Raw genomic sequence first — 27895 nt, 5'->3', positions numbered from 1 at the left:
GAGAGCTGAAAGACTGTTACCCCCTTCAGTTGGGGTGGTGGCATAACCAGGCCCATACTGGTTGATAGCCACCACCCCACAATTGTTTTTGTTTTTAATTCCCTGGCATCTAGTAGACTTCTTGTCCTCCCAGGGTGTGTATTGGGGGTAATTGCCCCATCTGCCCACTGGGGGGGCAGAACACCTTTGGCCCCATTTATTTGGGGTGGGGTTATGGCAGAACTGCTGAGAGAGACATGAAAGGAGAGGAAAGGCCTTTCTTCTCCTTTCATGCCTCTTTCGCCCCCTCCACGTGATCGGAGGAGAAATGGTTTTGCGGGGGTGGAAGGGGAAGCGATTCCCCTTCCACCCCTGCCTGGCGGAGGGGTGTGCCAGGTCCTTGGGGGGAGTGCTAGTGCTCCCCCGAGGGCCCATGTAAGGACAAGGTGGTTACATCCCTGGTGCCTGATCACCACAGCAGCAGACGTAACCACCTCGTCCCGGGCTTCCGAGGGGATAAATGCAGAAAGGAATTATTTTTCCAAGGCCTCCATTGAGGCGATTTTAAACCTTGAAACATCACTGTATGTGAAAAAGGGGCAGTTCTATGGTGTTGAACGTAATATCCTTCCTCAAAAACTTGCTGACTGAATTTATCAACAAACCTAATCAAATGTTAAAAGAAAACCAATCATCCAAAGGTCTAGAAGCTCAAAGATCCCTCAAAATACTTCATTAAGTGCACATTAGACAATAATCTTACATCATCATTGGCACTTCTGCCATAATTTTCTAAATTCAACAGGCAAGTTGGATTCCTTTATCAAAGATTTGTATTATATGCCCATGGGCAAATTGGGTTGTCCTTGTGTACAGAAGACTGCATTTATCAAGCATGATCCTGCATTACATTGGCTAGCAAAGATAATAAAAAAACATTGTGTATTTTTATTTTATTCCATTTGTTCATACGTTGTCATATAAGATGCTTGCACTTTATTTTGAACATACGCAGTAATATTGTGAATTTTAACACCTACTCAAAAGTCCACGTGGAATTAATATACCCTCTACCAAGCATCATTTTAGTTTGTAAAAATACTCATCTTTTTTCCAGAGTATGTGGCGCTCTACACATATACAAGCTCAGAACCTGGGGATTTAACTTTTTCTGAAGGAGATGTCATTATAGTCTCTCAGAAAGAAGGTGAATGGTGGACAGGCTCAATTGATAGCAGAACTGGGATCTTCCCTTCAAATTATGTTAGACAAAAAGATAATGAGGTAAGATTAATGAAGTAGGCTCAGCTTCTTACTGTCTGTTTTTGCAATTTCAATGGCCTTTCTTGAACTGTATAATTTTACCTGATTTTCAACCCTGGTAATGAAACACCACAGTTCTCATACCTTGAATTTTAATGCAGTATTTGCTTAAAGTGATATTGATATCACATTATGATGTCCAGGGAGAGTTGTGCATACACATTAGTGTAATGCCTAGCGATGGTAAAGAAAATGCTTTTTTCATGCGGTAATTTAGACTTTCAGTTTGCTCTTTCTCCTTGCTTGGGTAGTAGGCTGCTTATCATGTAAAGACATTCTGTTTTAGCCTTAAGGTAGTGTTTTTGTAATGGTAACACCTGGTATTAAATAAAATGTGGCTGTCCTACCACAACCTTGTAAGACTAAGTAAGGGTTCTGTATAATTATTTCTTGATTTTTGAGGTAAAGACTTATGCATCTTCATTAAGTCCACTGACTTCAAAGTAAGACTCCTTATTATCCACCGGGAGATTAAGGTGTTAATTCAGAAACTTGTGGTAAATTATGAGAGCTAGACCCAGTTACCTTAGTCTGAAAGAAGTTAGATCTATTTCTCAAAGGGTAACCACAGAAGATGTCAAATTTTGTCAAGAAAGACCCAGTTGAGGGGAATTCTGTTTTTCACTCAGAGAAAGACTTTCAACTTCTGCATGTATAGTATTGTGTGGTTTTACCAGGAGATTTAACGTAGTACTTAAAGGACTGTACATCATAATAACTACATATGTTTCTTTCCAGATAAGAGCACCCCCCTCAGAATCAACTTTGCCCTTGTACAACATTCTTATGGATATGCTTCTTAAAGGATTGAAGATGTCCTTACCTATCATGAACCATTTGCACATTAAGATCTCTTGTGGGAAAAACATTTTGTTCCCTTTTCTCGGTCACCACAGAGCACAATCTAAGGTAGAAGGCTTTTCTACAGTGAGGGTGAAGAATTTCCTTCCAGTTACTCTAACCACCCCTTTACCCTCCCCCCCCACTCAACTCCAGAGACACAAACTGGAATATTCAGAAAAGTAGTATTAGGAATGAAGGGACTTTCTTTTTTAATGTGTTTTTAATTTCAAGCATTAGTAAACATACATGGCTACTATGAAATAGTTGAAAACTGCAGCTGTAGTAAATGATGTCAACTGACAGTGAAATGACGACATATATATTGAAAAGAAAAAACCCGTACATAAACATTTGGTGAGCTGCAAGGCTTCAAATCTATATTACAAGCATGTAAGGCTCCACTGTTGTGACTAACTTTAAATCTACGGACCTGGCAATACAGCAGCACATACCTGTCACAGGTAAAAAGTTTTGCATAATTTTACTATTGAGGGGCTCCTAAACATCTGACAAATAAGACATTTGGTTCAATGGAGTTTACTTTTCCCAAATGTATGGTCCATTTCTAGTGTGTGAGTCTAAAGCGTAGCTCATGCAGGAAAAGCCAAACACTATACCTAAGATGAAAAATTGGCTAACTTTGTCACAATGGTTAATCGTATTTTGTCCCATGATGTTAGAATAGGTGCAGTCCCTCTTCTCCTAGGCAGTGGTCTTGACACTTCAGTTTCTGCAAGCACCCAATTAAATAGATTTTCCTGCCAGATGGATACTGTAGGTGCTTGGAAGAGCACCAGCTCATTGCATTTAGTCTGTTGTTTAGGAGCAGTGCCAGATCTATACACTTTTAATGAGACCTATAAGATTTGGGTCTTGCTTCAGTCCCAGTGGGTAACCATATGATGTTAGTTTTGTATTCTCATAAGTGCTGTAATCTGAAATAACAGATACAAACGAATAAAACAACCAATGGTTAGGTGAATCCAAGACCATAGGAAAAAACTACTTGTTGCCCTATTACACCTAGAGGAGGAGTCTGAAATAGCCATGTGAATAGTGGATATATACTTAACAGGTACAACTGCAAATCTGCCCAAATATGACTTGTGCATATTAGATACGATATAAACCTCTAGGGAGAGCATTTTGGACATTCAGTAACTGCCCATAAATAAAGCTTGGCTCAAGTTGGGCATGTGTTAAAGTCTTAAATCTGAGTCATTATGTTTTGCAAGCAAGCTTCAACTTGGTCAGGAGGATTTTGAAATTTTCTTGCCCCAAGAACATTTAGAAAACATCTGGGTGACACTTATACTTCAGTTTTTCAAATTGGGGTCCCAAAATGCCTAACAAGTTTTTAAGGGGAACTTCAGGACTTCTGGCACTATTTCAATACCGAGGAGCATTATTTCCTTACAACAGCAAATTATGTGTGTTTATATCAGAGGTGTGTGTGTGAGAGATGCACATTAGCAAATTTCTGCATCACATCACTGATTTGTGCTTGATGCAGAGGCCAATGCTGTTTCAGAAAATTGTTAATCATATTAATGAGGAGAAATTTCACGAGCCTTCGCACAGTATTCTACACTTGACCTGTCAAATTGCAGTAGGTCCATGTCTAAAATCACTTGAAGTTCAAAATCCAGGAGTTGTAAGTAACTCCAACCTTTCGAGAGTGCTATGCATTGCATATTTTATCTGAAAGAGGCTTCTATGTGCAGATTACTTACCTTTTGAATTATCTCTTTGTGTCAGACTGGATCCAGAAATTTTTCCATGAGCAGTACCCTTGGGGGCTGGTAGGTGGCATTGTTCGGATCCAAGTGCCATCTAAGTTGATGTACGTGGTGCCTATCTAGGCGCCACGGCAGCATGCTGACGTCAGTTCTTTTCTTTCCATGCCAGTCAGCGCAGAGCTACCCTCCAGGCACCACTTGACTAAACTTTTTTGACTTTTGTCGAAATTTTTCAGAATTTTTCTTTCTGATGTGGCATGGGTGTCGTCTCGGAAGGCTGGCTTCAAGCACTGCAGCACCTGTGTCCGCTTGATGTCTGTGATGTACCCCGATCCTGTATGCCTTTGGTGTCTCAAGTGCAACCACGATCTGAAGGTCTGCTCCGATTGCCCGATTTAGAGGACTACTATTGTCCTTGTATGCACATATTGTGACTCATACATCCAAGAGCCAGCTGGCAACCTTCGCCTGTGCTCAGTGAGTTTTTACGCTTCGGCAAGCTCACTGGAATCAACATCAGTTGGTCCAAGTCTTTCATCTTCCCCCTTGGCTGAGGTGAACTCCCACTTCTAAACAGTTCCCCCTTGAGTGGGCTGGAGCTTCCATCTGATGGCTGGGACAAACTCAGCACAGGGGCTCCTGTGAAAAGGGTGATTGCCTGCCGCCATCATTCCACGCCTGGAGACTCAAGTTTCTTAACTCAACACTCCACCCCTGAGAGCTTGGTCGTCCAAACCTCTAACTCCCATGGCCCGTTCACTTCTGTGCCCTGGATAGGGAATCCAAAAGGATGGACTCACTTGGTAAGATGATGTTTTCTTTCACCAGTCTTGCGGTCCATGAACACCGCATTCCTTTTGAGCTGTTATTCCCACACGCTATGGGATACGGTTGCGCACGGTCTGCCTCAAGTCCCGGAGGAGGCCCTTGCTGTACCCTTTCAGGCTGCTGCCAACAGGATAGATGTGGAAAAGTTCACAGTTCGTTGTGGACTGGAAACATCCGGCTCACTAGGCATAGCAGTTTCTTCGACAGTGGCCCTGAGGTGCTTTTTGGGGGATGCCCAAGCTTCTTTAATTGACATGCCTTTTGATGGCACCCATCTCTTCGGAGACAAGGCAGACTCGGTGCTGGAGCGCCTCAATGATTTTCGGGCTATGGCCAGGTCCTTTGGCCTTGTAGTGGGCCCTTGTGTCTCTCCCCTCCTCCCAGTCTGCCTTTCACCCCTTTCGTGGCTACAGAAAGGGTCTCCAACCACAACCATCCCCAGTCAGCCACCGTGCTGCTCATGCTGCCAAGCCTCTGTGTGGCAGAGGGCGCGGGACCCAGCGGCCTCATGGGTCAGATGGCCAGCGGATGCCTCTAAACCTTCGTAGTCTGACTCACCCCCACTATAGGCTAGTTGGTGGAAGGATTCACCGTCACCTGCTCCGCTGGCAATCCATTACGTCAGACAGGTGGGCACATATTCAGAAGGGGCTACTCTCTCCCCTTCGATACTACTCCTCAATCCGTGCCACCATCGTACAATCGAATGACGAAGGATCATTTATCCCTTCTCTGTGGAGAAGTTATGGCTATCTTGGCCAAGGGAGCCATTGAGAGGGCTCTTGTGCCAGACGTAGACTGTAGTTGCTATTCTCACCACTTTCTGGTTCCAAAAAAGGACAAGGGTTTCACCCAATCCTAGAACTTTGGTCCCTTAATCTCTTTATCAAGAAGAAGAGGTTCTAGATACTCACATTGGCTCAGGTTCTATCTGCCCTGGACCCAGGAGAACGGATGGTAACATTGGACTTGCGGGACACTTCCCTTCAAATTCCCATCCTGCCTTACCACAGATGTTACCTGCGGTTCACGGTAGGCCACGAGCACTCGCAGTTCACAGTGCTCCCCTTTGGCCTTGCCAGTGCCCCTCAGGTGTTCACCAATGGCGGTGGCTGCAGCTCATCTGTGGAGATCGGGAGAGCCAGAGGCGGGCTCGCCCAAGGCTGTCGTTCACTGGGGTTCACTATAAACGTGCCAAAGTCACTCCTGACTCTTTCTTTCTCTCTCTCTCTCTCTCTCTCTCTCTCTCTCTCAAAAGTTCCCTTTCATCTTGACTTTTCTGGATGCAGTGCAGTTTCAGGCCTGATCTCCCGAGCCGTGAATCCAGTATATTCAGGCTATGATACTGATTTTTCAGCATCTGTCCTGGATTTCGGTGAGAATGACTCTGAGGCTGCTGGGCCTCAGGGCCTCCTGCATTGCTGGTGCTGGTGACACATGCCAGGTGGCATATGCAGGTTCTGCAGTGGGAGCTGAAGTTCAGTGGGCGCGGCTTCAGGGGAATCTCTCTGACAAGGTCCAGATCTTGGAGGTAACTACGTAAGATCTGCAGTGGTGGTTAATGATCTGCAATTGGGTCAGAGGCAGGTCCCTCTCACTTCCCCAACCAAATCTGACAGTAGTGACAGATGCATTACCCCTTGGATGGGGCAGCCATCTGGGAGTGGTGGAGCTCAGAGGCATCTGGTCTCCGGTGTAGGCGGGGCTCTGAAACTGCCTGTTGGAGCTCTGTGTCATCTGGCTGGTATTAAAAGCCTTTCTTCCCTCCTTTCAAGGGAAAGATGGTGCAGGTGCTCACGGACTACACCACCGCCATGTGGTAATGCAACAAGCGGGGTGGAGTTGTGAACCCCTTGCCAGGAGACTCTGCGCCCCTGGACATGACTGGAACAGCAGGGCACATATCTGGTGGTTCAACATCTGGTGGGCTCTCTGAACGCCATAGCAGACAAACTCAGCCAACAATGCCTAGCAGATCACGAGTGGCGTCTCCGTCCAGAAGTGGCGCATGGTGTTTTTCAGCAGTGGGAGAGACTTGGTTAGAGCTGTTCACCTCTGCTGAGGACGCTCAGTGACAGAAGGTTTGCTCGTTGGATTTTCCAAGACAGCAATTGCTCGGAGACACTTTTCGTCTCAAGTGGAGTTTAGACCTGCATGCTTTTCTGCTCACGACACTTTTGCCCAGAGTTCTAAAGAAGATCAGGAGCGACCAGGCCCAAGTAGACCTTGTGGCTCTGGACTGGGGATGGAGAATATGGTATCCCAAGCTGCTGAGCATGTCCATCAATCTTCCGATCGGACTGCCCCTTCAGGAGGATCTTCTGTCATAGCAGCAGGGGAGAGTTCTGCACCCAAACCTGTCGATTCTCCACCTTCTGCGTGGAGGATGAGCGGTGGCAGTTGACAGCCTTTGATCTTCCTCCCGACATCTGTAAAGCCATCTTGGTAGCCAAGTGTCCCTCCACCAAAATGGCATGCGCCTGTCAGAAGAAATTTGTAGCATGGCGCACAGACAAGTCTCTTTCCCCCCTTTCTGCCTCTATCTCTGAGGTCCTGTTTATTTTTTTCCTTGTGCAGTAGGACTCTGCTCTGGGCACTCGTAAGGGGTATTTGTCTGCTATTTCTGCATATTTTTTTTTTTCCTGATCAACCTTCCTTGTCTAAGTCTCCTATTGTTCATAGGTACCTTATAGACCTTACTCGTATGTTTCCTTCATCTGCATTCATTATGCCCCAATGGGATCTGCATTTCGTTTTGACCTTTCTCATTTGCGCTCTTTTCGAGCTTCTCCACATTTTTCTTCTCAGGTTTATTACATTGAAAACTGCCTTCCTTGTGGCGATCATATCTGCCCATAGGGTGGGTGACCTGCAGGCATTGTCATTTAAGCCGCCATACCTTTCTATCTAGCCTGACAAAGTGGTGCTTCACACTAGGACCTCTTTTCTGCCAAAAGTGATTACTCCCTTTCATGTAGGCTAATCCACCAGAGACTGTGTCCAACTGCAGTTTACTTTCCCATCCACCCATTCTCCCCCTTTCAGGCTCTTTAATTTTGACACACCAGCAGTCCATGTTCTTCATGACTCTCTGCTTTTGGCATGTCAAGCCATGAAAAGAAACTGATGTGAACGTGCCTGGGTGGTGCCTACATAGGACCAATGACATCATATCTGGTGCTGACGATGCCAACGATGGATGTAGAGCCTATTGACGACAACTACAGATTCCTGGGGGTAATTCTCTCAAAACTCTTCTGGATCCAGTCTGACACCTGGGGAAAATTCAAAGGTAAGGAAACTGCAGCTCGATAAGGCTTTACTGAAGGTAACTAACTTGTCCACCAATGTGTTCTTTAAATTGTCTGAAAGGGTTACTCCCTCCACCCATGCCACCCACTTGCGACAGGCTGACGTAGGACCATTTTACCTTGCTCCTCTAGGAAGTGACAGTCCTCTTGGCCAAGGGAGCCATAGAGAGGATGTGGATGCCAGATGTTGGTTGTGGTTGCTATTTCCGCTACTTCCTAGTTCCCACAAAGGATGGATCGTATTCTAGACCTGTGCCTTCTCAGTTTTTTACTCAAGAAGGCCAAGTTCAAAATGCTCATGCTCACTCAAGTCCTATCTGCCCTGGACCCGGGAGACTGGGTGGTAGAGTTGGACCTGCAGGATTCATACTTCCACATTCTGTCCTGCTTGCCCATAGGTGTTACCTGCGGTCCACAGTGGTCCACTAGCACTTTCAGTTCGCCATGTTCCCTTTGGCCTTAACAGTGTCCCTCCGGTATTCACCAAGCTGATGGCGGTGGTTGCAGCTCATTTGCAGAGATCAGGGGTGCCAACCTTCCCCTATCCCGACGACTGGCTGTTGAGGGTGGGCGTGCCCCAGGCTATTGTGTCCTGTCTCCAGACTACAGCGGACCTCCTACAGTCCCTGGGGTTCACTCTCAACGTGACAGAGTCACACCTGACCCCCTCTTAAATGCTTCCTTTCATTGGAGCTGTTCTAAACATGGTGCAGTTTTGGGGCTATTCTCCTGAGCGGCGGGTCCAGGATATTCAGGCTGTGATACCAATGTTTTAGCCTCTATCCTGGATTTCGGTAAAACTGACTGTAAGGCTTCTGGGCCTCCTGCATCCTACTTATGACTGCAGTGAGCACTGAAGTTCCAGTTGGCACAGCATTAAGGGAATCTCTCCGACATGGTCCATATCTTAAAGGGAACTGTAGATGACCTGCAGTGGTGACTAACGAACCACAGTTGGGTCAGCAGCAGACCCCTCTGTCTTCCCTAACCAGATCTGACAGTAGTGAGAAATGTGTCACTCCTGGGATGGGGCACCAAGACTATACGCCTGCTGTTGTGGCAAGTTTGTGACAAGGTGTGCGGAGAAACAGACCAACCCTCTTTCTGCTCCCCTCTCTCAGGTCCTTCTCTTTATCTTTTCTCTTTCACAGCAGGGCTCTCCACTGGGCATGATAAAAGGCTAAGTTACTGCCATCTCAGCCTTTCTGCAGTTGCCTGACTAGCCACCCCTCTTCAGATCCCCTGTTGTGATTGGGTTTTTGAAAGGTTTGCAACATATGTTTTCACTCCACCCTTCATCATGCCTCAGTGGGACCTTAATCTGGTCTTAACCTTTCTCATGTGTGGTCCCTTTGAGCCTTTGCACATTTGTCCTCTCAAGCTACTTAACATTAAGACTGCCTTCCTGGCTGCAAAAACATCTGCCCTAAGGGTCGGTGAGCCTAAGGCTTTGTCATCCAATGCCCAGAAAGAGGATTGCCATTCTATCTTGATTGCACAAGAGTTCTGGGTGGACGACCAACTCTTCGTGGGGTATGTTGGAGCGAAGAAGGGAAAGGCTGTGGAGAATGGTATTATCTTCAGATGGATCGTGCTCTGCATACAAATCTGCTATGCACTGGCCAAGAAGCAGCCCCCAGAGGCCTTGTGTGCTCATCCTACCAAAGCCAAGGCTACAACCACTGCATTAGGACATTGAATACCCGTCGAGGACATCTGCCAGGCAGTAGTGTGGTCCTCGCTGCACACATTTGCAGAACACTACCTTCTAGATGGTCAGGTCCGCCGGGGCAGGCACTTTGCCCATTTGGACCTGCAGGACTTTTATTGTGAAATTGTTCTGCATATCCACCTCCAGGGAGGTATTGCTTGGGTATCTATTTTAAGGTAAGGAACCTGCAGCTAGAAACCTCTATCAGATGAACAAGTTACTAACCTTCAGTAATACCTTGTGGGAAAATGGCTCCCTGTTGCAGATACCCCCACTTTTTGCCTGATATTGATGCTGACTTGACTAAGAAGTGTGCTGAGACTCTGCTAACCAGGCCCCAGCACCAGTGTTCTTTCACTAAAAATATACCATTGTTTCCACAATTGGCACACCCCTGGCACACAGATAAGTCCCTTGTAAAAGGTACCAGTGGTACCAAGGGCCCTGTGACCAGGGAAGGTCCCTAAGGGCTGCAGCATGTGTTGTGCCACCCTAAGGGACCCCTCACCTAACAAATGCACACTGCCATTGCAGATTGTGTGTGTTGGTGGGGAGAAAAAGGCAAAGTCGACATGGCATCCCAATCAGGATGCGATGCACACACAATACTGCCTGTGGCATAGGTAAGTCACCCCTCTAGCAGGCCTTACAGCCCTAAGGCAGGGTGCACTATACCACAGGTGAGGGCATAGCCTCATGAGCAATATGCCCCTACAGTGTCTAAGTCCATTCTTAGACATTGTGAGTGCAGTGTGGCCATATTAAGTATATGGTCTGGAAGTTTGTCAAAACAAACTCCACAGCTCCATAATGGCTACACTGAATACTGGGAAGTTTGGTATCAAACTTTTCAGAATAATAAACCCACACTGATGCCAGTGCTGGATTTATTAAAACATGCACACAGAAGGCATCTTAGAAATGCCCCCTGTATTTTTCCCAATCCTTCAGTGCAGGACTGACTGGTCTTTGCCAACCTGCCACTGAGAAGAGTTTCTGGCCACACGGACGAGTGCCTTTGTCACTCTGTGGCCAGGAACAAAGCCTGTACTGGGTGGAAGTGCTTCTCACCTCCCCCTGCAGGAACTGTAACACCGGGCGGTAAGCCTCAAAGGCTCATGCCTTTTGTTACAGCACCCTAGGGCATCCCAGCTAGTGGAGATGCCCGCCCCTCCGGTCACTGCGCCCACTTTTGGCGGCAAGGCTGGAGGAGATAATGAGGAAAACAAGGAGGAGCCACTCACCAGTCAGGACAGCCCCTAAGGTGCCCTGAACTGAGGTGACTCCTGCCTTTAGAAATCCTCCATCTTGAGATTGGAGGATTCCCCCAAATGGAATAGGGATGTGCCCCCAAATGGAATAGGGATGTGCCCCCCTCCACTCAGGGAGGAGGCACAAAGAGGGTGCAGCCACCCTCCAGGACAGTAGCCATTGACTACTGCCCCCAGACCTAAACAAACCCCCACATTTAGTATTTAGGGGCAACCCTGAACCCAGGAGATCAGATTCCTGCAACCTGAAGAAAGAAGAAAGACTGCTGACCTGAAAGCCCTGCAGAGACGACAGAGACACCAACTGACTTGGCCCCAGCCCTACCGGCCTGTCTCCAGACACAAAGAACCTGCACAGCATCGCATCCAACAGGGAAAAGCAACCTCTGAGAAATCAGAGGACTGCCCTGAACCCGAAGGACCAAGAAACTCCAGAGAACAGCGGCACTGTTAAAAAACTGCAACAACTTTGAAACTTTCAAAGAACTCTCTCTTACCGCCGGAAGCGTGAGACTTTTCACTCTGCACCGACGCCCCTGGCTCGAGCTCCAGAGAACAAACACCGCAGAGAGGACTCCCAGGCGACTACGACGATGTGAGTACCCTGAGTCGACCCCCCTGCATCCCCACAGCGATGCCTGCAGAGATGATCCAGAGGCTCCCCCTGACCGCGACTGCCTGCTAACAAGGAACCAGACGCCTGGACCAAGCACTGCACCCGCTGCCCCCAGGACCGAGAGGAACCACTTTCCAGTACAAAAGTGACCAGCAGGTGGCCCTCTTCCTAACACAGTCGGTGGCTTGCCCAAGAAGCCCCCCTGTGCCCTGCCTGCATCGCCTAAGTGACCACTGGGTCCCTCCATTGCTTTCTATAGCAAACCCGATGCCTACTTTGCACACTGCACCCAGCCACCCCTGTGCCGCTGAGGGTGTGTTTTGTGTGCCTGTTTGTGTCCCCCCCCCCCCCACCCAGTGCTCTGCAAAACTCCCCTGGTCTGCTCCCCGAGGACGCACCGGAACCCCTGTTCTTCATAGACGCCTATGTGTTTTGGGCCCTCCTTTGACCTCTGCACCTGACCAGCCCTGTGTTGCTGATGCAGTGACTTTGGAGTTGCCTTGAACCCCCAACGGTGGGCTGCCTATACCCAGGAGACTGACTGTGTAAGTGATTTACTTACCTGAGAAACTTAACCAAACTTACCTCCCCAAGGAACTGTTGATTTATGCGCTGTGTCCACTTTTAAAATAGTTTATTGCCATTTTAACTAAAACTGTGTGTACTACTGTTTTAAATCAAAGTTCTCTACTTACCTGTGTGAAGTACCTTGCATTTCATGTACTTAGCTCAAATCTTGAATCTTGTGGTTCTAAAATAAATTAAGAAAAGATATTTTCCTATAAAAAATACTATTGGCCTGGAGTTAAGTCTTTGAGTGTGTGTTCCTCATTTATTGCCTGCATGTGTACAACAGATGCTTAACATTACCCTCTGATAAGCCTACTGCTCGACCACACTACCCCAAAATAGAGCATTAGTATTATCTAATTTTGCCACTATCAACCTCTAAGGGGAACCCTTGGACTCTGTGTGCAGTATCTCTCACATTGAGATAATATATACAGAGCCAACTTCCTACATACCTCATCTGGTAGAGACGATGGTCCTCATTTTGACATTGGCGGTCTTTTACAAAGACCGCCAATGTCGCGCCCACCAAATGACCGCCAGTGTTGTCGGTCTTCAGACCATATTATGGCTGCTGGCTTTTCTCTGCCACTATTAGGCGGGGAAGCAGCCCTACTGGCGGTCGACGGTCTAGTGGAGGTTGCTCCACCGCCACGTCACCACAACAGCGCCCGCCATATTACATCACTGTAAACAGCGTGGCGGTGTTGTGGTGATGGGGCTCTGGCAGCCGAGCAAGCGACATGGACCCCGTTCCCTCCCAGACGACCACCAGGTAAGGTGATCGACCGACGGAGGGCGGGGAGGGGTTTTTGAATGTTGGTTGCGTGAATGGGGGGGTTTGTGTGAATTTGGTGGGGGTGTTGTTTGTGTGCATGTGTCTGCAACTGTATGTGTGCTTGTGTGAATGCATGAATGGGGGTGTGTGCATGTGTGTGAATGAGTGTGCGTGTATGTATGTGTGATGTACGGGGGTGGGAGGGGACAGAATGGGGATCAGGGGATGGGGTGTCACTGCTTGGGGGGCTTCTGATGGGGTCGGGGTGGGAGGAGGGTCCCACATGGAGGTGGGGTGTTGGAGAGTCCTGCAGTGGCGAGTATTCCTGCCGCTAGTATCATTACTGACAGGGATTCTGTGGCGGGGCTGCCTCCATGGAATTCCTTGCTGTAAGGATACACAAAATACTGCAGGCGATGTTAGGTGGACCGCTGGGTCGAATGTCGTCAATCTTCGGCCAGGCAGACCTACTCTCCTGACGGTACAGGTGGTGAACTGGCTGCAATGCAGCCAGTTCACTACTGTTGTCATAATTTTGCAGTCCTGCACCGCCACGCTGTCAGCTGTCTGCCCGTCACTGCCGGCATGGCAGAGCAGGACCGTCAGGGTCATAATGACCCCCTATACCTATCTACAGATTTCTTACTGACCCACCCATCCTCCCCGCTTTGTGATCAGATTTCTAGGTACAGGGGTTTCCCCTTTCAGGACCCTAGTTTTCCACACCAGTGGTCAGTGTCTGTGGCTTTGCTCTTCTGGTGTGGAAAGCGGCGAACAGAAACTGACATCAGCCCAATCGGGTGGCACCAGTATGGGCACCGCGCACACCACTTCAAGAGCGGACAACACCATGCATATACAGACAAAGCGACCTACTGGCGCGCCTGGGTACTGCTCACAAAATTTTTCCAGAACCAGTCTGACGCCTGTGGATAATTCTAAGGTAAGGAATTGGTGGCTAGATCGATTCTCTACCAGATAAGGCTTTTCTGAAGGTAAGTAACTTGTTCATTTTGTATTTAACATCATCACCAGTGTACTTTTCTATTTCTTAAACTGGAGGTGTTGCTTTTGACTTGAATCTCATCTTCAGACCTAACATTTAGTATCTGATAGAGACTTCCAGTTGCAGATTCCTTACCTTAGAATTTCCCCCAGGCATCAGACTGGATCCGAAGATTTTTCTTCGAACAATACCCTTGTGCGTCAGTAGGTGGCGTTGGTCAACTCCGCGGGCATCGTTGGCGTCGTAGTCGCCGTGATGACGTCGGGAGTAGTACATATACGCCACCTCAGCACAGTGACATCAGTTCTTTTCTTTCCATGCCAAGCGATGATCCGGTGAGAGCTACCCTGGTCTCTTTTTAACCAAGTTTGACCGTTTTGTCAAGTTTTTTGGTGAGTCGAGATGTCCCCGAAGACCGGTTTCAAGCCGTACAAGGACTGTCACCTCATGATGTCGGTGATGGATCCGCATCGGGTTTGTTTGTGGTGCGTGGCGTGCGACCAGAACCCGAAGTCGTGCTCCGAGTGCTGGGCCATGCACCTAAAGGCCTCTCAACCTCATGGCGGTCCAGCGCACAACTCTGTTTAGTTCCCGATCTCGCTCGAGAGGAAGATCTCAAGACCGTTCGCGGAGCCACCACCATTCGTCCTCCACCAAATCTTCAGACACAGGTAAGAGGAAGAAGTCAAAGCGGTCCCGTCGCCCTTCGACTTCGCCCCGTCGCTCGGCTGATGTGACGAGGGAGGAGCGTCGACGCTCAAGGCTTCTGTCCTCGGAGCCTGCTTCTGGGTCTGCTCTGCGCTATCCCGAATTTCCGGGAGCCGGAGCGACCCCGCCCAACTTAAAGAGTTCTATGAGGCCATGTGCCTCATTTTTGGGCGGACCAACCAACCCCGATACTGCGCCTTCGGGCTCAAGGGGTTCAGTTGAGGGGCCTTTGGGTTCCGGGTCAGCGGCTTCAGCTCCGGCCACAGAGGTCCCCTCAGGATCCGCCTGCGGATCCACACCGATGCCGGTCGTACCACTGAGACCTTCCCTGGCGCTGGTTGGATTTTTGACGCTCCCTACGTCGTTAGTGCCCATTATCGATGTCGACCGGATCCTTATCCCCGACGACTTGGAGTTGGAGCGGCACCGGCCGACACCGCCTCTGTCCTCGATGGGGCCTACTCACCTCAGGTCGGATTTGGACCCTTTTTCCAATGGGTATGAATTCAGGGAAGGATTGGAGGGGTCCCTGGACCTTTATGAATACCAGGATGACCCATCTATGGACTGGGTACAGGGATTGGGCGAGGCCAGTGGACTGGACACTTCTCCAGACGCTGGCATGCTGTCTCCTCCTACCGTGGCTACGGCGGAGGGAGTGACTTATGCTGTGGTGGTCAGTAGGGCAGCTGAGGTCCTTGGCCTTGAGCTACCTACTGTAGAGGTCAGGCCTAATCTCCTGACGGAGGTGCTTCAGCCAGGGGCTTCTACATCTGAGCCCCTTTTACCATTCAATGAAGCCCTCACCAATGTCCTTTTGGGTACTTGGTCCAAACCCAACCCAGGGGCTCCTGTGAATAGGACTATGCACACCATTGGCCCGCCCCGAACAACCCTAAATTCCTGTCCCAACACCCCACGCCTGAGAGTCTTGTCATCCAGGCTTCCTCTTCCTCAGGTGCGTTCTCTTCCGCACCCCCGGATAGGGAATCAAAAAAGCTGGAACAATTTGGGAAGAAGATGTTTTCTTCCTCCAGTCTCGTGTTGCGGTCCGTGAACACTGCATGCCTTTTGGGCCGCTGTACCCACTCTCTGTGGGATATGGTTGCGCAAGTTCTACCGCAGATACCAGAGGAGGCCCGTACTATTGTCTCCCAAGCTGTCAATGATAGGAGAGGTGCAGCGAAGTTCACAATCCGATGTGGGCTGGACACGACCGACTCTCTGGGCAGATTGGTTGCTACGACGGTCGCCTTAAGACGACATGCCTGGTTGCATACTTCTGGTTTTTCAGGGGATGTCCAACAGTCTCTCATGGACATGCCCTTTGATGGCTCACGTCTCTTTGGAGACAAAGCGGACTCGGCCTTGGAGAGATTCAAGGATTCCCGGGCTATGACTCGGTCCCTTGGTCTTTCAACTGCCCCTCGCCCCCAGCAGTCTGCTTTTTGCCCCTTTTGTGGCCACGGAAAGGGGCTCCCTGTTGCATCCCCCACCCAGCCAATGTGCCACCCATGTTGTTCAGCCGCTGCATGGCCGTGGACGCGGAATACCACATGTGCGTGGGACATGGAACCAGAAGTCTGCCCAGTCCACACCTGCCCCCGCTGCAGCCTCCAAATCCTCCTAGTCCGTCCCCTCACTCCGATCCAGTTGGCAGCAGGATTCGCCATCACCTGGCTCAATGGGAGTCCATCACTACGGACAGGTGGGTTTTGCAGATAGTTCGAAAGAGTTTTTCTCTCGTAGGGGATTTCCATGTATAGTCATAAGCACTGAATAGTTCCGCGCGTCTGCGGGGACCCCGGAGCACTGATGTGAAGTATATTCTTAAGTGTAAATACCAGTCCTTTGAAAAAAAGGTCTGTCAAAAATCACTTAAGAATAACACTGTGCAGCCTATGTGAACAGCTACACAGGCCAAATTGTTGAAAAGAAAACAGTTGTAGTGTAAATTCATGTTCAAATACCTATTTATTCTAGAAATGTAATAAAACATACATTCTCATACTTTATTTACACCTCTCATGAGAATAAAAACAATGCAGGTCAGTGTAGCCCATAGGCTGCCATTATACAGAATGTAAATAGAGCTGTGCCTTTAAGAAAGTAAAGTCTTCCTGTATCCCATCATGCACAGCAAAAAGCAGTTGCCTCAGTTCTTTTTTCCGGCTCCTTTCTGACAGGACCCTGAAGCATTGAGCTCTACCTCACAAAGCTGTTTTTTGACAGAAATTCAATTAAAATCTTTAGAATTTCAATTTCACTCGACGTTTTTAATATTGAGTGAACATTTGCTAATCTTTTCTGTCAAATTCTGACAGAAATTTAAGGTTGTTCTATTTTAGAAATGCCTTCACTTTTTGATAAATGCCCTTCTTGTGGCAGAAAAAAGGCTAAAACAGATCCACACCGGGTCTGTATAATGTGCCTTCCATCCAGCCACAAACCTGATTCCTGTGACATCTGTAGAACTTTTTCCAGAAGGACTCTTCGTGATAGGGAGAAAATTCGACTTCAAGCAAGAGAGGACAGGAGAAGAAGTGGTCAATCTGCCACAGAGCGTGGAGAAGGTCAGTCTTCTACCAGGGCTCACCCTGTTTCCTCTGCAACTTCGGCCAGACCTGCTCAGAAACGGCATAGGTCTCCGACGTCGAGGGCATCGACGTCGAGACCAGGAACGGTGCCAACATGCTCGCCGTCGAGGACCGGTTCACCGGCGAGAAAGAAACATCGTTCGACGTCGGCAGCCGTTTCGCCGTCGAGACGGCGTGAACGCTCGCCGCCGAGAAGGTCTGGGTCGCCGTCGACGCGACGAGGGCGGTCGACGTCGAGAAGATCTGGGTCCGGTTCACCATCGACGTCGAGAGAGAGTGCTTGCCGTCGAAGACGGTCGCCGTCATCGCATCGACGACGAGGAAGGTCGTCGTCAAGAGGATCTCAGCGACGAGGGGAATCGACGTCAAGAGGCACCCGACGTCACCGTACTTCGACGTCGAGGAGTGTGTCGACGTCGAGGCGGCAGTCAAAGAGACCTAGAAGGGTTTATACCAACTCATCCTGCTTCCAGCTTCGCCGCAGCTCTCTCCTCAACAGCCCCCGTTGTCGCAGACACCAGTAACACCTACGGCGTCTCTTCCGGCTCCCCCTTCAGAGTCTGTTCCGAGGAATCCATAAGACATTCCAAACATTCCTCTAGACGTTCATCTTCTTCTCGGCACCATTGTAGATCTCCACATTCACGTCATAGGCATTCTTCTTCGTCTACACGGGACTACTCTCCAACCCTATCGGACTCACCGTCCCCGAGAGTGTCCCCCATAGATGACGTGAATACATTCCAAGAGGTCCTAGTGTGCGGGGCGACCAAGCTAAATATCCCGCTGGCGGTACCCGCCCCATCGACCTCAGTGATTTTTGAGACTTTACGCTAGAGGACATCTTCAAGACCTTTACTTCCACTGGTCCCAGGACTTATTGAACCAGCAATGGATATTTTTCTAACACCGGTCACAACGAAATCTGCTCCTTCCAGACTTATTAAAAAGTATCGCCCACCGGAGCAAGATCCTCTATTTTTAAGGTCGGACCTGGTGCCGGACTTGGTGGTGATAGTAGCTGCAAAGAAACTACACTCTACATCACCGTCTTCCTCCTCGCCTCCGGACAAGGAGAGCAGAAAGATCGATGCTGCAGGCCGAAAAGTATGCTCTACCGCAGCCATCACAACGAAAGCAGCCAGTGCCACTGCTTTATTAGGAAGATATGATCGGGCCCTTTGGGACTCTATACTGCAGTTTGCGGAACACCTACCCAAGGACAAAAGGGAAGATTTCTTGGAGGTCGTGGGTGAGGGATCCATGGTTTCCAACCAGGTAATAAGCGCTGCTGCTGATTCTTCGCTACTTGCGGCACATAACTACGCTCATGGAGTAGCGCTAAGACGACATGCATGGTTCCGATTGACATCTCTCAAACCAGAGGCTCAACAGAGAATTCAGAATTTACCATTCTCAGGCTCTACTTTGTTCGGCTCTCATGCCGATGACGAGATGTCAAGAATGAAGTCTGAGCTATACACTTTAAAAGCGGTAGGCATCGAACGCCCAAAAGAACAGCGAAAAGTATTCCGTCCCTACCAGCGAAGGCTTTTCACCCACAGATATCAGACACCACACTGGATGTCCTCACGTCCCCAGCAACAACAGCAACATCAAAGGCCCTTCTCGACGCAGCGAAAGTCGACAAGAGGTCGATCCACGCCGCAAACTCCGGCAACTCGCCAGGCTCCCGCGTCTAAGCCCTGAATCTTCGCTTCCCCCTCCTCCGTTATCCACTCCGGTAGGGGGAAGTATCGCAAATCATCTGGACGAGTGGCTACGCATCACAACAGACGCCTGGGTATTGAATATTGTGCGACATGGTTACGCTCTCAGATTCACCAGTCCTCCTCCATCTGTTCCACCCAAACCCACCAGCCACCACCTCGAAGCTCTTCAGTTAGAAGTCGCTATTCTATTACAAAAAAGAGCTATAGAACCCGTCCCGATCAATCAACGCGGGAAAGGGATTTATTCAAGGTATTTTCTAGTGCCAAAGAAGGACAAACAAGAGCTTCGTCCCATTCTAGACCTAAGGACAGCAAACAAGTAGATTCGCAAAGGGAAATTCAGGATGCTATCCTTGCACCAAATTTATCCGCATCTTCGTCAGGGCGATTGGCTCTGCGCGATAGACCTTTGCGAAGCTTATTTTCACATTCCGGTGAGCAAGAAACATCGAAAATTCCTAAGGTTCACCATCGGCAAAAGTCATTACCAATTTGCGGTTCTACCCTTCGGCCTCAAATCAGCGCCGAGAACTTTTTCCAAATGCATGGCGATGGTAGCTGCCCATCTAAGGAAGCATCGAATATTTGTCTACCCCTATCTAGACGATTGGCTCATAAAGGCCTCCAACTATCTAGAGGCCCAACAACATTTCAAATGGGCGCAACAGCTACTACAGAATCTCGGTCTTCAAGTCAATCTTCTGAAGTCCACAGCAACGCCTGTTCAGAGGCTGCATTACTTAGGGGCCATTATAGATACCAATCAAGGAAAGGTGTTTCCTTCGGAGGAACGACGATTATCGATTCTCCAAAATTGCAAACAACTAGAGAGAACTCCACAGACCACTGCAAGAGTAATAGCCTCTCTACTGGGCTCGATGGCGTCTTGTATCCACCTCGTTCCCAATGTTCGCCTCCATATGAGACCCTTACAGGAATGCCTGGAGGATCAATGGTGTCAACTGATGGACGATTGGGAGAGCAGAGTCCTTCTTGCTCCCCACGCCCTACAGTCCCTCAAGTGGTGGTGTTCACCCAACAATCTCTTGGTGGGGATTCCTTTCCAGCAACAGCCTCCAGCCCAAACCATCGTAACAGATGCATCACTATTCGGATGGGGAGCGCACATGGATCATCTTCGAGTCCAAGGCAAGCGGTCAGAGAGAGAGAGTCTCTATCATATCAACCTGCTGGAGCTTCGCGCAGTCCATCTTGCGCTCAAGGCCTTCCTACCTTCTCTGAAAACGGGAACTCTCCTCCTCCAGACGGACAACGTGGCCTCCATGTATTACGTAAACAAACAAGGAGGCACCAGGTCCAGGGTATTATCCAGAGAGGCTCAGACAATCTGGCATTGGCTTCTAGCCAGGAACCGGTCGCTAGTAGCAACTCACCTGCTGGGCAGCCAGAATGTTCAAGCGGATGCTCTCAGCCGCGTAATGGACGAGAACCACGAATGGGTATTACACGACAACGTCGTTCGTTCCATTTTCGCATTATGGGGTACCCCCTCTGTAGACCTTTTCGCAACCCCAGAAAACAAAAAATGCCAAAACTGCGCCTCCAGATATTACCAGCCAGGGACAATGGGGAATGCCCTGTGGATAAACTGGTCAGGAGCATTTCTTTACGCCTTTCCACCGCTTCCCCTGATACTGGCAGTCCTTCAGAAGCTATCCAATGCCCAGTCCAAAATGATTCTAATTGCTCCAGAATGGCCACGCCAATGGTGGTTTCCAGACCTTCTTCACCGGTCACTCAAGCCACACATCAGACTGCCTCATCGTCCGGACCTGCTCACGAAGGTTAGAGGGCAGATATCTCATCCCAACCTCTCATCATTGAGTTTGGCAGCATGGCTCCTGAGCTAGTGCAATATGGACACTTGAACCTACCTCAGGACTGTATGGAAATCCTAAGAGAGGCAAAGCGCCCTTCCACACGATCGGCTTACGCATGCAAGTGGAAAAGATTCTGTGTGTGGTGTTTGGACAACAACATTGACCCGATATCCTGTGGAGAGGAAACTATCCTGCCATACTTGCTAAGTTTGGCAAAATCGGGTTTACAATTGTCATCAATAAAAGTGCACTTGGCGGCTCTAACGGCATATAGAAAGAGCCCCTTTCAAACCTCCTTTTTTAGGATCCCAGTTATCAAGGACTTCCTGGAGGGCTTAAAAAAGGTCTTTCCTCCCATTAGGAGGCCATCTCCTCCATGGGAACTGACTGTTGTCTTATCACGTCTGATGCTACCTCCATTCGAGCCAATACATAAAGCATCACTTCAACATCTCACGTGGAAAACTGCCTTTCTGGTTGCAATCACATCAGCGCGTAGGGTCAGCGAAATCCAGGCCCTTTGCGCTCAAGAACCCTACACGGTCTTTCATTCTGCGAAAGTAGTGATGAGGACCCATCCAAAATTTTTACCAAAAGTCGTTTCCGACTTTCATGTGAACCAAACCATTTCATTACCAACTTTCTTTCAAAATCCAACTACCCCTGCCGAGAGAACTCTGCATTCTCTGGATGTAAAGAGGGTCTTGAAATTTTACTTGGACAGGACAAAATGCTTACGTAAATCGCAGCAACTCTTTGTTAACTATGGCCCAGTTAGAACAGGGTTGGGCACGTCTAAACAATCATTATCCAGGTGGATTGTTTCATGTATACTGTTATGTTATCAGTTAGCGAACAAATCTCTTGGTGGCAGGCCAAAAGCCCATTCTACTAGAGGGAAGGCAGCTACTGCGGCCATAATGAGAAATATCCCTTTGGCAGAGATATGCAAGGCAGCCACTTGGAAATCGGTCCATACCTTTACACAGCATTACTGCCTTGAATACAGACGCTAGGGCAGATGCGCAGGTTGGACAGGCCTTGCTTAAGAATTTATTTGCATGACTTGTTTTTTCTGGTCAGTATTATTCTGTCTACTCCACTGCGGTTATGGGGATGGGCTTGCTAGTCTATTCAGTGCTTATGACTATACATGGAAATCCCCTATTTCCATGATAGTCATAAGCAACCCTCCCTCCTCCCCGGTGGAGTTGACATAGAAAAGGTTGCCATAATAGTATCGATGTTGGTACTCCAACGAATGTTGTGTTCCTTCATGTCAGGTTACAAGCCTTCAAAAAGAGCTGAGGCAACTGCCTTTTGCTGTGCATGATGGGATACAGGAAGACTTTACTTTCTTAAAGGCACAGCTCTATTTATATTCTGTATAATGGCAGCCTATGGGCTACACTGACCTGCATTGTTTTTATTCTCATGAGAGGTGTAAATAAAGTATGAGAATGTATGTTTTATTACATTTCTAGAATAAATAGGTATTTGAACATGAATTTACACTACAACTGTTTTCTTTTCAACAATTTGGCCTGTGTAGCTGTTCACATAGGCTGCACAGTGTTATTCTTAAGTGATTTTTGACAGACCTTTTTTTCAGAGGACTGGTATTTACACTTAAGAATATACTTCACATCAGTGCACCGGGGTCCCCCCAGATGCGCGGAACTATTCAGTGCTTATGACTATACATGGAAATCCCCTACGAGAGAACTGGAGTTACAGGTAAGAAACCATTCCTTCCCTCCCTTTTAAATCTGCCCCACTTGCCATGCCTCCATCACTCAGCCAACTTCCTGAAGATCATTTGGCACTTCTCCGCCAGGAAGCCGCAGCTCTCTTGGCCAAGGGAGCTATAGAGAAGGTCCCTGTGCCAGAAGTAGGTTGGGGTTGTTATTCCTGCTACTTTCTGGTGCTGAAAAAGGACAAGGGCTCACATTGTATCTTAGACCTTCGGGACCTCAACTACTTCCTAAAGAAGGAGAAATTCAGAATGCTCACCCTGGCTCAGGTCCGGTCTGCCTTAGACCCAGGAGACTGGATGGTAGCGTTGGACTTGCGGGATGCTTATTTCTACATCCCCATCCTGCCTGCCTACAGACGTTACCTACGATTCGTGGTAGGTCACGAGCACTATCAGTTTACCATGCTCCCCTTCAGCCTTACCAGCGCCCCTCGGGTGTTCACGATAGTGATGGCAGTGGTTGCAGCTCATCTGTGCAGGTTAGGGATCTCTGTTTTTCCCTGCCTCGATGACTGACTGTTGAAGGCGGACTGGCCCCAGATAGGTTGTCTCCCACCTTCAGACTACGGTGAGCCTCCTGCACAGGCTGGGGTTCACTATCAATGTGCCGAAGTCACACCTGACTCCTCTCAGATGCTCCCTTTCATCGGAGCTGTTCTGGATACAGTGCAGTTTCTGTCTTATCCTCCCGAAAAGCGAGTCCAAGCTATTCAGGCTATGATTCTGATCTTTCAGCCTCTGTCTTGGGTTTCGGTGAAACTGACTCGGAGGCTGCTGGGCCTCATGGCCTCCTGCATCCTGCTGTTGACACATGCCAGATGGCATATGCGGGCTCTGCAGTGGGACTTGAAGTTCCAGTGGGCGCAGCATAAGGGGAATCTCTCCGACATGGTCCAGATCTCGGAGGGGACTGCGAAAGACCTGCAGTGGTGGCTTTAAAATCTGCATTGGGTCCATGGCAGATCCCTCTCCCTTCCCTAGCCAGATCTATCTATAGTGACAGATGCATCGCTTCTGGGTTGCAGTGGCCACTTGGGAGAGGCAGATCAGAGGCCTCTGGTCTCCGGCAGAGTCTGGACTCTATATCAATCTTCTGGAGCTCCGGGCGATCAGGCTTGCGTTGAAAGCATTTCTTCCCTCTCTCAAAGGAAAAGTAGTGCAGTTGTTCACAGTCAATACTACTGCCATGTGGTACTGCAACAAACAGGGCGGAGTAGGGTCCTGGACCCTTTGTCAGGAGGCACTGCGCCTCTGGACATGGCTGGAACATCTGGGCATTACCCTGGTGGTTCAACATCTGGTGGGTTCTCTCAATGCCAGAGCGGAAGAACTCAGCCGTCGATGCACAGCAGATCAAGAATGACATCTCCATCCAGAGGTGGCGCAAGATCTCTTTCAGCAGTGGGGAGAACCTTGGTTAGATCTGTTCACCTTCGCAGAGAATGCGCAATGTCAGCTGTTTTGCGCTTTGGTGTTTCCAAGGCGGCACTCGCTCAGAGACGCTTTTCATCTCTAGTGGAACTCTGGCCTCCTTTCCACCTATTCCACTTCTGCCCAGTGTTCACAAGAAGATCAGGAACGACCGGGCCAAGTCATCTTGGTGGCTCCGGACTGGGCACGGAGAGTATGGTATCCAGAGCTACTGAGTATGGCTATCAATCCTTCACTCAGACTGCCTCTTCGGGCGGACCTTCTGTCGCAGCAGCAGGGGACAGTTCTCCACCAAATCTGTCCAATCTCTGCCTTCATGTGTGGAGATTGAGCAGCAACAGTTGACGACTTTTGATCTTCTATCCGAAGTCTGTAATGTTATCTTGGCAGCCAGGCCTCCCTCCACCAAAACGGTATATGCCTGTTGTTGGCATAAATTTGTGGCGTGGTGCACCAACAAATGTGTTGATCCCCTCTCGCCCCTCTATCTGAGGTTCGTTTGTTCATTCTTTCTTTGGCCCAGAAGGGCTCTGCTTTGGGCATCCTTAAAGGGTATTTATCTGCATTTCGGCCTTTCTTAGGCTACCTGATCAGCCCTCACTCTTTAAATCTCCTATTGTGAATAGATTCCTAAAAGTTCTCATCCATTTATTTCCTCCCACTCCATTTATCATGCCTCAGTGGGACCTCATTCTTGTCCTTACTTACTTAATAAGTTCTCCCTTTAAGCCGTTGCACAATTGCCCTTTATGGCTCCTCACTTTCAAGACTGTCTTTCTTGTTGCCATCAGTTCTGCTCACAGAGTGAGTGAGCTTCGAGCTCTTTCTTCCAAGCCTCTTTTCTTGTCTGTGCACCCTGACAAAGTGGTGTTGCGCACTAAGGCTTCCTTCATTCACAAGGTTGTTACGTCTTTTCATGTAGGCCAGTCCATCACCCTGCCTACTTTTGTACGCTTCCCACATCCTACCCATGAGGAGGAGAGACTCCACCCTCTGGACCCAACAAGAGCGTTGGTGTTCTGTCTTAATCGTACTAAAGATTTCTGGGTGGATGATCAACTCTTTGTTGGGTATGTGGGTGCGAAGAAAGGGAAGGTGGTGCAAAAACGTACCATCTCTCTATGAGTACTTCTTTGCATCAAGATGTGCTATGTTGTGGTCAAGAAGCAACCCCCTGAGGGCTTGTGCGCTCATTCCACTAGAGCGACTGCTGCTTCCACTTCATTATCACGCAGAGTTCCTGTCCTGGATATCTGCCAGGCAACTACGTGGGCATCCCTGCACACGTTTGCTAAACACTACTGCCTGAACAGTCAGGTCCATCGGGACGGCTACTTTGGTCATTCGGTCCTGCAGTACTTTCTAGTATGATGTGGTTCGCAGCCCTCCTCCGAGGATGGCATTGCTTGGGTATCTATTCTAAGGTAAGGAATCTGCAACTAGAAGTCTCTATCAGATGTACAAATTACTTACCTTCGTTAACGAAATATCTGGTAGAGACATATTCTAGTTGCAGATTCCTTACAACCCACCCATCCTCCCCGCTTGCGAACTGATTTCTAGGGACAGGGATTCCCCATTCAGGTCCTTAGCACCAATCTCAGTGTTTTTAGCAGCTCTGCGCTTTGGTGTGGAAAGTCGTTAAAAGAAACTGCCGTCAATGCGCTGAGGTCACGTCAGTGTACTACTCCCGACGTCATCACGGCGACTACGACGCCAACAAAGCCCGCGAAGTCGACTGACGCCACCTACAGACGTGCAAGGGTATTGCTCGAAGAAAAAACTCCAGATCCAGTCTGACGCCTTTGGGAAATTCTAATGTAAGGAATCTGCAAATAGAACATGTCTCTACCAGTTTGTTACTGAAGGTAAGTAACTTGTACTTTAAGAGGTTTGAGAGTGGAAGAAGCCTAAAACTCCTGTTAATTGACTGTAAACTTAACTTAATGCTAAGAGTATGAGTGAACACGCCTTCCACAGCACATCCTGCCTTCAACTTGAATTAGAAGAAGGGCAGGTTGTAAGTGCAAAAAAGCAAGATTCTATGTACTAGAAAATGTCCCTCAAAAAGAACTTTGTTAAAGAAAGAAAAGCTTGGCTGGCTCCTCGGGAGAGTGGTATGATTGAAGCGGATTTGAAGAAGAATTTGCTGACAACTTGTGTCATTCAGTTGGGTGTGTCAGATTGTCAGTTGAGTTCTGTATCACCCAATCGTAATTAGCTAAGACTGACATAATTATTGTAATTGGCATCTTCTCCCTGCCAGACTGTTAAACCAACCGTTGCAAACTCTCTAGAGTCAAACTCTTATTTTCAGCATGCTGACGAAGGAGTTATGAGTGCAGGAAAACACACAATGGACAGGGTAAATGGTCCACAAAAGGTGCATGGTGGCGTCTTATCAGATTTTTGTACAGACTTTTTTTTAGTTCAGTTTTGGGGTGTTGGGACGGAAAAGTCAGTTTAATGGACATAGTCATGTACCTCTGCCCTGAGCGCCCCAGTTGCGGGCATATCTGCATCCGTCGTAGTGATGAACACAGATCATGCATTTGCACAATGACCTAGGGCTGTCTCACGGACTGATTAGACAGGGAGGGACGCCCAAAGTGCTACCCTCAAGTGGTGGAATGCTACTACCTTCACGGGGAGATAAGCACAAACGTGGTGGTGGCAGCATAAACTGTGTTTTTAGATTTTAGTGATCAGTAGAGTTAACAGGTCTTTTACCTGTGTCATGGGAGTGGTGCCTTCTGACCGACTCTGGTCAGTTTCCGCTGCCTTGTGCTTACCTCAACCGTGGATTGCATTGGATTGTGTGCAGCTCTGAGATGCATGTATGCCTATAACAAAGTACAGTGCACTACAAATTAGCGTGCCTGGTTGAGTATATGCTTTGGGATGCATTTGTGCCCCTGAGAAAGTACAGTGCATTGGGAAATAGAGCACGTGGTTACGTGTACATGCGGAGATAATATGGCCCTGTGAGTTGGTGCTCCATGTTGGAGATAGCTCGCAGTGTTATGTGAGGGTTCTGCCATGTATGGATGCCTGTTTGAGGGTACAGTACATTGGAGGCTGCGCACATGTGTACATGTGTGCGCGTGCAGATGTGCATGTGTTTGCTTGCAATCTACGCAACATGTGGAAGTCACTAAGTACCTTTTTGGCAGACCCAGGGCTTGCTGGAGGAGCAGGGAGACGTAGATTTTCCCTAGATAGATTTGTGGATTGCTGCATTTTTGAGAGGTGGATGGGACACAATGGAGGAAGGAGGACTGATAAACTTTCAGCGTGGTGAAGCACAGCATGACTTCTGCCTGTTGTGACCAGGACTGGGGGCTACGTTTCTGGCAGTCTCCCATGGTGGATGAAGGGATGTCACTCAAAAGAATCAGGAACACTCACCTGGAGCATAGTTTTCTGCATGACCCAAGATCAGTGGGACCTGTGATGTAAAGGAAATTGGCCTGGAGGGACTGAGGTCCTGTGGTTACCATACTAAGTGGAATGTGATATTCTGGTCTGTTGAGTGCAAAGTGCCATTCAGGTTATCTGCCCCTTTGCTCTGTGCAACTCCTGTGTGCTAGGTGGGGTCCCGCAGAGGGGACTGGGCTTCCGCATAGAACAAACCATTAGCCTGTGTACAGAATGTGACCCCCTGATTCCAGGAGGTGGGGGCCGCTGCTGATGAAAGGGTCACTGCTCTGGTGCTGTACTGCCACAGAGGGAGGGCAGTTGCCTTTGGTTGTACTGGGACCTAAAGAGGACTGTTGTCTCAGCAATACTGCTATTCAATCCCCATATCTCAGGAGGAGTTCACGGAGAAGACTAAGGCCTGTGAAGAACTTCTG

General features: G+C 48.6%; 1 protein-coding gene across 6 annotated transcripts in view; it reads left to right on the top strand.

Annotated features, from left to right (window-relative positions):
- Window positions 1-27895, top strand: part of ITSN2 (intersectin 2) — a 1003157-nt gene that overhangs the window by 683616 nt on the left and 291646 nt on the right. For all 6 annotated transcript variants that reach the window (XM_069236034.1, XM_069236039.1, XM_069236035.1 and 3 more), the window contains one exon: window positions 1097-1263. In XM_069236034.1, coding sequence (XP_069092135.1) covers window positions 1097-1263 — 167 coding nt within the window. The remainder of the gene's footprint in view (window positions 1-1096; window positions 1264-27895) is intronic.

This window comes from Pleurodeles waltl, chromosome 5, assembly GCF_031143425.1.
Source record: "Pleurodeles waltl isolate 20211129_DDA chromosome 5, aPleWal1.hap1.20221129, whole genome shotgun sequence".
NCBI classification, from domain to species: Eukaryota; Metazoa; Chordata; class Amphibia; order Caudata; family Salamandridae; genus Pleurodeles; species Pleurodeles waltl.
This window is presented reverse-complemented; position numbering and strand designations above follow the sequence as displayed.